We start from the raw sequence: 13,187 nt of genomic DNA, 5'->3' as shown, positions 1-13,187 counted from the left end.
AGGATATTACGTGGTTCGGATAAATCCTACATCCACGGGTGAAAACGCGATCTCTTGAGTATTATTGACAGCAACGTGAAGGTGATGAATTACAATGAACAACTCTCTACAAGATCTAAGATGAAGAAGATTCAACTCTCAGTTACACTTCTCTAAGCGTTGAAACTCTCTTTTCTCCTGTCTTCTTGCTTGACTGATTATTGATGATGCTGCCTCTCCTCTCCGTTATGTACCAAGCAGTTACTCAACAACCCATTTCAGCTTCATCACTCATTTCGGTTAGTGCCAACCAAAACTTCAAGGCTTAGTTGATGACTCACCTTCCAACGGTTACTTCTCCCAAAATCTCATCTTGGCTTAAGTTGAGTAGCCAAAATCCTAACAGCTAGTACGTACTACTACATACGAAAGAATTGAAATTTTCGTGAATACTTTTGTAACTAAATTTTGTTAAAAAAATATACCCAAAAACATGTATCGACGTCGATTATTTATATAGGTATCTACTAACGATATGCTTCTCGTAGATGTCACTGCAGCTTGTAGGGTTGTGATTAAAAGAATAATTAAACCCTAACGCATTATTAGACTATTAGAGATCAAATTTCAATTATAAGATAAAATATAGAAAGATGAGATTAAAAATGCGAGGTTATTTTTAGATACCAATTAAGTTATTTTAAGATTATTGTAGCTTATACGAGGGGTATAAACTCATATATGAATTAAAATGATTTAAAAATAATTTTCCGTATTATGAATTAAATCAATCTAAAAATAATCTAATTGATGTCTAGACCGCTTGACGAAGAATGACGCAATATTTCTTCTATATGGTCGGAAATTTTAGGTTATATAGTAAAAATCATAATATTAGATCATTTTTGCAACATTTACAGAATTGTGTGAAATTAAAATTAGATGAGGCTGGTGAATTCTAGGCGAATTCTTTTTACAACCAACCCATTTATAAAGGTGTAAAGCCCATAGACTACTAGGCCTAGTCCATTCCAACCAAAATAAAATCAAGAAAAAACTATGCGATGAGTTTACATAGGAGTATATTATTTTTGAACAAGAATAAAACTTTTATGACATACGCATATTTGTGAGCTCATACGGTTTTTAATTATGATTTTAATTTTTTTATAACTATATTTATAATGTACGCTCATGCAATATTTATTTATATCTTTTAAAGTTATTTAATTTTGTAATTACAGATGTAGTATACTAAATATAGAAACATCACTCTCCTTATTTTTTTCTAACTCTTACTTTATTATTTCTACTTTACTCACAAAATAATACATATAATCCCGTGCCGAATTAGAAATGCTCCATTAAGAATGAGACGGAAAGAGTAATATTAAAATGTGATTTTCATAATTAAAGGGTGATTCGATTTTTCAAATTCTAAAATCAATATTTTTCTGATATTTAATTGAAAATAGCTAGATTCATGCTAAAAAAGGCCACCGCATAGAATATCATAAATTTTAAAATTAATGCAAAGTATATCAATCCTTATATCATAACCCATATATCTTCGGAATGGGATCCCCTGCTGTGGTGGGGTGCAAAGCAGGGGCTGTCCCTCACAATCTTCACCTCTAAGAAATTGTAACATATTGATGAAAATTTGTTAGTAATAGAGAAACTTGGTTTGCAGGTTACCCTACTGAGAATAATCCTCCAACAAAAAAGGAGAAGATGAAGGGCTGGCCAAGAACAAAACCAAAAGGAGACAGGGGATTTCTTGAAGGATGGTATGGAGTTTCTTTTCCCTCATATGGACCCGTTCACTTTCCCATTTACAAAATGGGAAGAATTAAATCTGAATCTAATGTATTGGGTAGGGCCCACACAATTGTGGGCGGTTTCTGATTGTACAGACAAAATTGCCCTTATGAAAAGAGTTAATTAGAGGGGAAACGAAAATGCTAGGGGTAATTGAGTAACTATACTTCCATTTCTTGGTGGACTAGAATTGAAAACCACCTCTCTCGTAAGATTTATTTCTGGAATTTTTGGCTGAACAGTGCGGGCCCTAGTACAATTCAAGGGCCGAGAAGTAATGAATCATGGAAGGTGAACATCATATTTACCCCCTAATTGAACCCATTTCTGGGCATATCTGGAAAAGTGAACAGGTCCTCAATAAAGAGAGGGATATAACTATGTTACAGTATTATCAAATCTGCTCTAATTAGTTTGCTTTTACTTATATCGTAGTAGTATACTATTTATTGATTGCATAATTCTTTTATTTTCTGCAGCCTCTTTGCTCTGTGTTGCTGCTGGCTTTGTGAGATGTGCTTTGATTAAACACTTTGAAGAATCTAAATTTTATGCCTAGCTATATATTCCCCCCTTCTTTTTTTATTGTGAATCTCATTTTCCCTCACTTTGTAATGGTTTGCTATTTGATATTAGTATATTACATTCAATCAAATTATGTCAAGCATATATCCAAAAGAAAATAACATGTAATATCCATAACAAAAACAAGATTTACTGCTAAATAGTCATCATATATTCATATACATAGGGAGCCACCATATTAACAAAATCCACACCCATAGTATAATAAGCCAAACAGATGCACCAGCTTGTGCACAAGCTGCTTTGAGTGTGCATTACACAAACACAACACGATAACAACGAGAGATCACACCACTAAGAACTACCTTCTCTGGATGACCACCCCATGTCGTACCTCCCAAATGAATATGCCGTGGAAGGGACCTCCATTAAATGCATGGGATCTGGTTCGATGCCATAATCTGTCAGCGGTCTGTGTTCCAGGATATCGTCATGTTGTTGAACAAACTCAGGGATCTCGACCTGTCCCTTCTTTATGTCGTGCCAGAGATACTGAAGGCGGCTTACATATTTGATTTTCCAGTATAGTCTATAATCAGACACAAAGACCACAGTGAGTATATATTTGCTAGTAGTTTCATGGAAAATCAAAGTTCAAGAATTCAAATACAATCACAAGGGAGAATGCTGATTCGATGAATGAGTACTGTCAGCATTTTATGTTTAATACTATTATTGATATTATCTATTATGCTGTTTGCAAGAGTCCAAGAACACCAACATCTCTCTACATTCCCATCATGCTTTTGAATACAGACTCGGAGAAATTTGAGAGAAGACTTGGGTTGTAAATTATAGCCGGGCCAACACAGATTTATGGAAACAATAACTAATGCGGAGTATATCTATTAGGTAAGAGTTACAATCAGATGGGATTTAACCATATTCCTCAATGCCATCCATGGTTTTACAAATACACTGTAATGAATGGAGTAAAGAAGTACGAAAGATGTGAACTAACCCTCCACTTAAAAGAAGTCTCCCAAGAGTGGCAAAGACAAGTCTCGATCGAAGTCCTGGATGAATGAAGTAGACAACCTGAAGCCTGTCTTTGTATTCATCAGGTAGTTCCTCATATATCCACCGAAGCATTGTAAGACCAGGTGAGTTGTCCTCTTTCTGCACAGTACTATGCATGTATACAATGCAGAAAGGGCCTTCATCCATCTCTGTCAAAATCTTATGGAAGACATAACTCTTAAGCCTTTCTCCAGGGATGACAAGAGCTGCATTTACAGAGAACAACGGCAACACGTATCAGCAAGGATGTGAATGAACTAAATGAAACAATTCACTGAGACGCCTTTAAAAGAAATACTCTTATATTGTTTCTTTGTAAATCTGCAATCCAATCACCAGTCTTCTGATTGTGTTAACGCGAATCACAACATAATGTACTTATCTTTAGGACTAATCAACTCTACAATAACCAGTCAATGTAATTCCAAGTAATCTATATTGATCATTTGCCCAGAGAAGCCATGTGGTGCATGAAAGAGTAGAGAAATAAATGCTGAGGTGGCTGCATGAAATAAACGTGTGCATGCACACGCGAGTTGCGTGATGGAAGCTGAATCTACACACGGCATGTGTTAGTTAGTTGTTATATAGTTACTATATAAGCTGTTTTGAATTCATTTTTTGTACTCATGCTTTTGAATTAATGCAAAATTCCCTTCCCCCTGTTCTATCTTCTCCTTCGGGTCACTCTATTTGCGTAGGTGTAATTCCGGTCGTCGTTCGTAGCCCCGGCGACCCCAATTCCACACCAAGTGGTACCAGCTTTCACGATCCTGAGTCTGTGATGGTTGAAACACGTTCCGGCGACATGCGCCGACTGGAGGAGATACTCGCGACTGCGGTGGCTGATCTCTCTGATCGCGTGGCGGAATCTGATCGGCGACGTGAGGAGAGTGATAAGATCCGTGATACTACAGACGGATCGCGTGATCTGGCGTTAAAGGAACTTCGTGAGAGTCTCCTTGCTCTCCAGCTCCAGCAAAACGAGTTCCTCAATCGGTTAGCTCCACAAGCTCCTGGCGCTGGGCAATTTGCTGGTGTTGGGGGTGGCGGAGGTCACCAGCAACGGCAACAATATTTCGCGACGCGTCAGTCTAAAGTCGGCTTTCCGATCTTCACCGGCGAGGATTTGGCTGGATGGATCCTTCGCTGCGATCATTTTTTCGCGGTCGATTTAACTCCGGAGGACTCTAAAGTCCGTCTCGCTGTGATCAATTTCGAAGGAAGAGCTCTTCAGTGGTTCCAGAACTGGTCTAAGTACCAGGATCGTGCTATGTCAACTCCATGGCAGATGTTTTTGCAAGCACTTGAAGCTCGATTCGGTGATCAACTGTTGGGGGATCCAATGACCGAACTACTCGCACTCAAACAATCAGGTTCTTTTGCTGACTATCATGATCGTTTTGAACTGCTATTAGGCCGTGTTTCCCTCTCTGAATCGTACGCAATTAGCCATTTTATTAATGGATTAAAACCTGTTGTTCAAAAGGCAGTACGCATGTTTATGCCTCAGACCTTAGCACATGCATATGCTCTAGCTAGATTGCAGGACATGTCTGTGCCGTTGAAAGAGAGTATGCCTCCTACTAATCGTAGATTCACTACTACTGATGCCCGCTCTCAACACACCTCCACACCTCTGCTACCTACACCAATTATTCCAACTTTTAAGTCGAGACGTTTATTAACTGATGAAGAGATGGCTGATAAACGTGCTAGGGGTCTTTGTTATGGCTGTGATGAGAAATTCGAGAGAGGACACCGTTGTGCTCGAAAACTACTTTACTTGCTGGAAATTGGTGATAATCTACCCTCTGTTGATTTAGCCTCTGATCCTTTATGTGATGATATGGGGGAAGATGAGACTGAGAACCCTCTCATTTCGATACATGCTATTAATGGTTCTTCATCCCGGCATTTTCGAACAATGAGAGTGACTGGCCGCATGGGGAAAAAGGCTCTGCACATTCTCATTGACTCGGGGAGTACACATAACTTCTTAGACTTACACTTAGCTAAGAAGTTAGGCCTTAATCTCACTTCTGTGACTCCAGTTGCTGTGAATGTAGCGGATGGGAATCGATTGGAATGCAACTCTATGTGTAGAGGGTTGAAATGGTTCTTGCGTGGCACTACCTTCTTCACTGATGTACTTCTTTTACCCTTGGGAAACTGTGATATGGTGCTTGGTATTCAATGGTTGGAGACGCTCGGTGATATTCAGTGGAATTTTAAAAATCTCACCATGGATTTCACCTTGAATGGAAAGCGACACTTGTTGCGGGGAGGCCATAATGAGAACACGGTTCAAGCTGTTTCTGAGAGGGAAATGAACAAATTACTAGCTCATACTGAAGGGATCCAACTGTGTTGCATTCAAATGGATGTAGAAGGCCATTCGGAGCTCCTTAATATTCAAGACTCGGCCGAAACAGAGCAGCCTCTTCCTCCTCAGATTCAAGAGTTTCTGGAGGCGCATAAGTCTATTTTTGTGGAACCTACAACTCTTCCTCCCATGCGTTCCCATAACCATAAAATCTCCCTGCTACCCGAGGCTACCCCAATCAACTCACGGCCTTATAGACACTCGGCCTTGCAAAAGGATATTATTGAGAAGCAAGTTTCTGATCTGTTGCGACAGGGGTTTATACAACCAAGTTGTAGTCCTTTTTCTTCCCCGGTTGTGTTAGTCAAGAAAAAGGATGGGACGTGGCGCATGTGTGTTGATTATAGACGGTTGAATAAGGTTACTATCAAGGATAAATATCCTATTCCTCTCATCGATGAACTCTTGGAGGAGCTGCGAGGAGCATCGGTTTTCTCTAAAATCGACTTGAGATCTGGCTACCATCAGATCAGAATGGAGCTGCAAGATATTCCTAAAACTGCTTTTAAAACTCATAGTGGCCATTACGAGTTTGCGGTGATGCCATTTGGTCTCACAAACGCGCCGGCTACCTTCCAAAGTCCAATGAATGATGTTTTCCGGCCTTACTTGAGGAAATTTGTCTTAGTCTTTTTTGATGACATTTTGATCTACAGCAAAGACATGACAGTACATCTTGAGCACCTTCGGTTGGTTTTTCAGAAACTTCACTCACATTCCTTATTTGCCAAGGCTAGCAAATGTGAGTTTGCTAAAAACCATATTGAATATCTGGGACATATCATCTCGGCTCAGGGGGTGGCTACTGATCCTAAGAAGGTACAGGCGATGCAGGAGTGGCCAACACCCTCAGATGTATCCAAGCTCAGGGGATTTCTTGGCCTTACCGGCTACTATAGGAAATTCATCCGGAATTATGGCATCATATGCAAACCTCTCACAGACCTGCTGAAAAAGGATGCGTTCCAGTGAATGCTGCTGCGGATGAAGCTTTCCTTGCCTTAAAACAAGCTATGATTTCACCCCCGGTACTTGCTTTACCTGACTTCACTATTCCTTTTGTTGTGGAAACGGATGCTTGTAGTTATGGTATAGGAGCTGTTTTGATGCAACATACTCATCCTATTGCTTTTATAAGCAGAGCTCTTTCTCCAAAAAATAAGGCTCTCTCGGTTTATGACAAAGAACTACTAGCCATAGTCTTTGCGGTTACGTATTGGAGCCATTATTTGGGTGCTATGCCGTTTGAAGTTCGCATGGATCACAAGACTCTCAGTCATCTAATGAAACAGAAGTTAACTACACCGGGGCAACTCAATTGGCTCTCCAAATTGATGGCCTTCGACTTTGTGATCACATATAAACACGGAGTGGAGAATGTAGTTGCGGATGCACTCTCTCGGGTGCACTCCTCGGAGGTGTTTTGTATGGCCATCACCACGGTTTCTACGGATTTGTATCCTTCCATTCAGGCTACATGGGAGTCGGATCCTTCCCTTAAGCTGCTCATTGATGAGTTACGGCAGCAGCCTACTCTTAATTCCAAATTTTCTTGGATGGGGAACCAATTGAGGAGAAAAGGGCGGTTGGTTGTGGGAAATGATGCAACTTTGCGTCTGAGGATCATTACTCTCTTCCACAACTCTAGTTCGGGAGGCCACTCCGGTATATTAGCTACTTATAAGAGATTGTCTTCTCTTTTCAACTGGCCGAATATGGAGAAACAGATCCGACAATTCATTCGCGAGTGTGACATTTGTCAGAGGTTTAAGTACGACAACAGTGCTTCTCCCGGCTTGCTGCAACCTCTACCTATTCCAGAGGCTGCGTGGTCTCAAGTTGGCCTCGATTTCATTGAAGGACTTCCCCTCTCTCACGGGAAATCTGCTATTTTGGTCGTGGTTGATCGCTTAACCAAGTATGCTCATTTTGTGTGTCTCACTCATCCATACTCGGCATTATCAGTGGCTCAAGCTTTCCTTGATCACGTCTTTAAGCTTCATGGTCTTCCTACTATCCTCATTAGCGATCGAGACAAGGTGTTCCTTAGCCAATTTTGGTCCGATTTCTTCAAACTGCAGGGGGTCGAATTACATATGTCTACGGCCTATCACCCTCAATCCGATGGCCAAACGGAGGTTGTTAATCGTTGTTTGGAAACTTATCTCCGTTGTATGTGTGGAGATCAACCGGCTAACTGGAGCAAATGGTTGAGTCTCGCGGAATTCTGGTATAACACTTCGTTCCACACCGCGATTGAAACTACACCTTTTGAAGCTCTCTATGGTTACCCTCCTCCGATCCATATTCCATATTTCAGGGGTGATTCTTCGGTGCATGATGTTAATGAGAGTCTCTTGGCTAGGGAGGCTATGTTGGACGTCCTTAAATTCCATCTTGGCCGCGCTCAACGTCGTATGAAGCAGCAACACGACAAACATCGTTCGGATAGGCGATTTGCTATTGGCGATTGGGTGTATTTAAAACTCCAGCCTTATCGTCAAAATACTCTCCGTGATCGCCAGTTCCATAAGCTGAGTCCGAGGTACTTTGGACCTTTCAAGGTGATTGATAAGTTTGGCGAGGTAGCGTATAAGTTGGCGCTTCCTCCAGAGGCGAAGATTCATCCTGTTTTTCATGTGTCTCAGCTGAAAAAGAAGATTGGCTCGCTCTCTCAACTTCATGGTACTCTGCCAGTGGCTGGTAACTCTACCTTCTTGGAACCGGTTCAGATTTTAGATAGGCAATTGGTGAAACGAGGCAATCAACCCGCGACCAAGGTGTTGGTGCATTGGTCGAACTCTTTTCCTGAGGACGCGACATGGGAATTTCTCCATGATATCAAGGAAAGGTTTCCTCATTTCAAACCTTGAGGGCAAGGTTACTTGAGGGGGGGATGTTTGGTGCATGAAAGAGTAGAGAAATAAATGCTGAGGTGGCTGCATGAAATAAACGTGTGCATGCACACGCGAGTTGCGTGATGGAAGCTGAATCTACACACGGCATGTGTTAGTTAGTTGTTATATAGTTACTATATAAGCTGTTTTGAATTCATTTTTTGTACTCATGCTTTTGAATTAATGCAAAATTCCCTTCCCCCTGTTCTATCTTCTCCTTCAGGTCACTCTATTTGCGTAGGTGTAATTCCGGTCGTCGTTCGTAGCCCCGGCGACCCCAATTCCACACCACCATGATCGTCTCTCCAGCAAAATACTATGCTCTACTACGAGAATCAATTCAACCGAAAATCCAGCAAAATCTACTGATATAAACCGTAATGGAATGAATTAATACATTTTCCCCCTTTCTCCATCAATCAATAAGTACAATAAACAAATTCCATAGCTGACGATACATTTAACCTAAAAATAGCAAGACGAATTGTAAAGAAAAATAGCGGAGAAAAACCCTAAAACTAAGAAATTGAATTTTCATGGATAATAGTAAGAATTACCAGGAAAATACTTTCCAACGATGCGGAAGATACGGTTGCCGGACTTATCAGAGCCATTTTCGCGGCGGAAGAAGCTGAGGGAATCGAGGTCGGAAAAATCTAGGCTTTGATCGTCGGCGGAGGGAAAATTGGAGGGGCAGTCGTGCCAATTCTCCTCTTCCGGTGGCGGCGGGTTGGATAGAAAGGGTCGGGCGTCGATGCATAGATCCGACGCCAGAACCATCACAGAGAAATCATCCGACGACGGACTTCCCATTGCCTCACACACACACACACACACACACACACAATCTCGGTTGCTTTTAATTAGTCAACTATACGAGATTTCATTTTCAAGATATTATTATGAGAAACTTACCAGAAAACAATGACTAGCCTTCTTCAAATTTAGATTAAACTTTTCGGCAAAAAAAATATAAAGTTATTTTATGTTGAGTTGCGAAAATTAGAGAAATTAATTGTAGTACCATGAATATCTACAAATCTTAAGCCGAGGGTCGAACATTAGAAAAAATATTACTAATATTAATTAATAAAATATTTAAATAATTATTGTTAATAATAATAATTATTATTATTTTACTTTCTCTCCATTTTAACTGGTATTTATTATCATTATCTTAAAACGAGTGAATTACAGGAAAACAAAAGGAGTATTATTTTGTATTTCAGTTATTAATTTTTATATTTATATTATTTTAAAATATAATTATTAATTTGTGTAATTTTTATTGTGTTTTTAATTTAAATTATTAGTTGTGATATAATAATTAATTATATATAGGATTATGATCAATTGAGATTTTTTAACCTAATTGACAATTGAGATCCATTATCAACCATTCATTATTATTAAATAAGTGATCCAGAATTTGCCACATACAAAATATTTTTAAATTAAATAATTATAAAAGGGCAGAATTGTAATTTTATGTTTTAATTAGGAATTCTTCCCGATTGAAACTCTAGCCACTCTCCTTGGAATTCTTCCCCATATCTATGGCCGAGATCGACGAATTCGGATCGTCCAGCAGCTCCGCTAGCTCTTTCTCCTCCTCCTCGAACAGCGAGTGCCTCAGATCTGGATATTTATCATCATCGTCGTCGTCGTAGAATTCTCGTACGCTGCCGATCGTTTCACATCCAACCGTAGGTGTGGCAAATTTGGCTTGAATGAGGATGATGGGTTCCTTTTCTCTCCGTTCTCGATTTCTGGCAGGTAAAGGAATTCATGAATGAATTGTACAAATTTAGAGATGAAAGTTGGGTAAAATTTTTGTACTTATTGCATGAAATAAAACGGAAACTAAATTTTGAAGATGTTTACCAGAATTTAAAATCGGCGTTGGATGATACTTCTCCTCCTCTGCTCTCTGTCTTCTCCATCGTACCTCTCTCAGTTGGAGCGAAGGATTATGTTGAGTGTTTGAGCTTTTTGCAAAGCTTAATTGTTGATTCGAGTATGAATTTGGAGGTATTAGGCTTTGCATTATCAATTGTGTTGGATGTGAACTGATCTGAGAGATTAATTTTCCAAAATTTGCTTTTGTTATAGGATTTGAACTTTTTGCAAGCTTAATTATTGATTCGTTTATGGAATTGGAAGTTTTAGGGTTTGAATTATCAATTGTGTTGAATGTGAGCTATATTGGGGAATCAAGTTTAATCATGCTGCACTCTAGGTGTTTAGTGATATTCCCCAGTTGGGAATTAGTTGCTTCAAGATTTAGCTATCTCCCTTTTTTAATGTTAGTTACGTATATAATCTATGTCAACTACATATACAATTCATGTCAACTACACACATATAATTTATGTCCACTACATATACAATTCATGTCAACTACACACATATAATATCAACTATGTGTACAATCCATGTCAATTACATATATAATCCATGTCAACTATATATATCTATAATTATATGTCAAACGTTGTTGTTGACATAAATAATATAGGTCGTCGACATTAATTATTTGTAAAATGTTGTTGTTAACATAATAGTTGACATAAATAACGTTTGTTGTTGACATCGTAGTTGACATAATGTCTCTGTAGTTGACATCACGCGAAAATTGTGAATGGGTGGCTGAAAATGCATCTTAGTTCTTAATTAGGCCCAAAAATCTCAACCTAACAGGACTCATTATGTATATTTAATTATATGGGTTTTGAATGCAGAGTGTAAGGTAATGTTCAGGCGTGGGAGAGAGCATCCATTGTGGGAATTGTGGTCTAAGACATGAAAGAGACGTGCGACAGTTTCCTCAGAGGGAGATTTATCCCATTGTGGATGCTCTTGGACTCTTTGCTTTGCGGTGTTGAGATATGATATCGAAAAAGATATCATATTGAATTGGCGACATGGGGAACTGGGAGAGGACATCCATAGTGAAAAGGAATGTCAGTTCAATTCGAATAGGATAGACTGACTCGATTAATCTGCTAAAATTAGAGGGTTATGGTCGAAAAATTACAACATGATTAAAAATCGGGCTAGCCCCGTTTAGGCTGGAGGGTTAAACGGGTTAGTTTGACGGGTTAGGCTACACAAAAATAAAAATTTTCACTTTCATTCGAATCATTCCTCAACATTTTCTTGTTCGTTTCTCTCTGAAAAATATACTTTTGTGAAAGATGTGCGAAAGTTTATAACCGTCTCAAATTAAAAAGGAAATAGATAAATAAAATTTTTCTATATGAGTAAGTGCTTAAGAAATAATTATATAATTCCTTATTTTCTTACATATGTAATACTTTTTCTCATATCCATCTTAGTATATTTTTATTTTTCTATTTTTAGTTGTACTAAGTACTCCCTCCGTCCTATCTAATTAAGTTGAGTCATATTGCTCTTTGGGATGTCCCAACTAAGTTGAGTCATTTCTTTTTTTGATAAAAAACAAAACATTCAATCACTCTTACTTTATTCTATCATCTACTTTAGTCTCTCTTTATATTTCCTACTTTATTTCTCTCTCCAACATTTCAACACAATTTCTTAAACTTCATGCCCAAAAGTTTTGACTCAACTTAGTTGGAACGGGGGGTATAATTTTATTTACAATGTTGATTTTATTGATGATGTGAATGTGTATATGTTATTTATAAGAAATATAGAATCTTTTTACAATTAATAAATAAAAAAGATAATTAATTAATAGTCATCCTGCTGGGCTAACCTGAAATCCGAACGTTTAGGGTTAAGGTTGTAAATTTTTAACCTAATAAAAAAATTCTAGTCTGATTAGTCTGTAATCTGAATAGGATTGGCCGATTGACATCCCTGATTGTGGATGTAGTGTCTTAAAATATAATCTATTTTGTCATTTTAATTTATATATCAAATATTATTCATTCTGTTTTGGAATTTTGGTCTCTTTTACCACATTATTATCTCTCATATACGTGCCTTAAGTTTCACTATTAAATATACTCATCTAATAAATATGTACCTTAATTTTCACTTACCAACACATTTACTCAATATTAGTATTAAAATTAATGCAAAACGGAACTGACATTTTTTTAAGGGATGACGAGATTACGTTTAAAATATTTATGACGGTATTTTATCAACAGAATAGGATATTTCCATGCTTGGATTGAGATTCACTCGAGTTATTGAGTTTTTCAAGCCGAACTCCATAATATAAATACTATTCTTATAATTTTGAGTTTATAGTAAAAATAATTTAAGTAAAATAAATATTTGATGTGATATATATTAAAATAAATTTAATTTTAATATAAATGATGGAAGATGCTCTTACATCCCAAAAGCTACATACGCTAATTAATCATGAGATGGATAGGGGGAAGAAATTAATAAGCAAAATTGCATAATGTGTTATAGAAACTTGAAGAAATCAATCACATTGCATAATGTGTTATAGAAACTTGAAGAAATCAAACACAATACACTTTTCGTTATACATT

General features: G+C 38.1%; 1 protein-coding gene across 1 annotated transcript; it reads right to left on the bottom strand.

Annotated features, from left to right (window-relative positions):
• Window positions 1–2,499: 2,499 nt before the first annotated feature.
• Window positions 2,500–9,600, bottom strand: LOC121769418 (ganglioside-induced differentiation-associated protein 2-like). Its single transcript, XM_042166219.1, has 3 exons — window positions 9,246–9,600; window positions 3,347–3,611; window positions 2,500–2,914 (listed from the first exon to the last, which is right to left on the bottom strand). Exons 1-3 carry the CDS (start codon window positions 9,499–9,501, stop codon window positions 2,680–2,682), a joined length of 756 nt encoding a protein of 251 aa, XP_042022153.1. The 5' UTR covers window positions 9,502–9,600; the 3' UTR covers window positions 2,500–2,679.
• Window positions 9,601–13,187: the final 3,587 nt, after the last annotated feature.

Source organism: Salvia splendens, chromosome 15 (assembly GCF_004379255.2).
Source record: "Salvia splendens isolate huo1 chromosome 15, SspV2, whole genome shotgun sequence".
Lineage (NCBI taxonomy): Eukaryota > Viridiplantae > Streptophyta > Magnoliopsida > Lamiales > Lamiaceae > Salvia > Salvia splendens.
This window is presented reverse-complemented; position numbering and strand designations above follow the sequence as displayed.

Coding starts and splice junctions, on each gene's coding strand:
- LOC121769418 (XM_042166219.1), bottom strand. CDS start 9,501: ATGGGAAGTCCGTCGTCGGATGATTTCTCTGTGATGGTTCTGGCGTCG. Junction 3,612..9,245: donor CGTTGGAAAGTATTTTCCTG/GTAATTCTTACT, acceptor CTGTAAATGCAG/CTCTTGTCATCCCTGGAGAA. Junction 2,915..3,346: donor AGACTTCTTTTAAGTGGAGG/GTTAGTTCACAT, acceptor GTCTGATTATAG/ACTATACTGGAAAATCAAAT.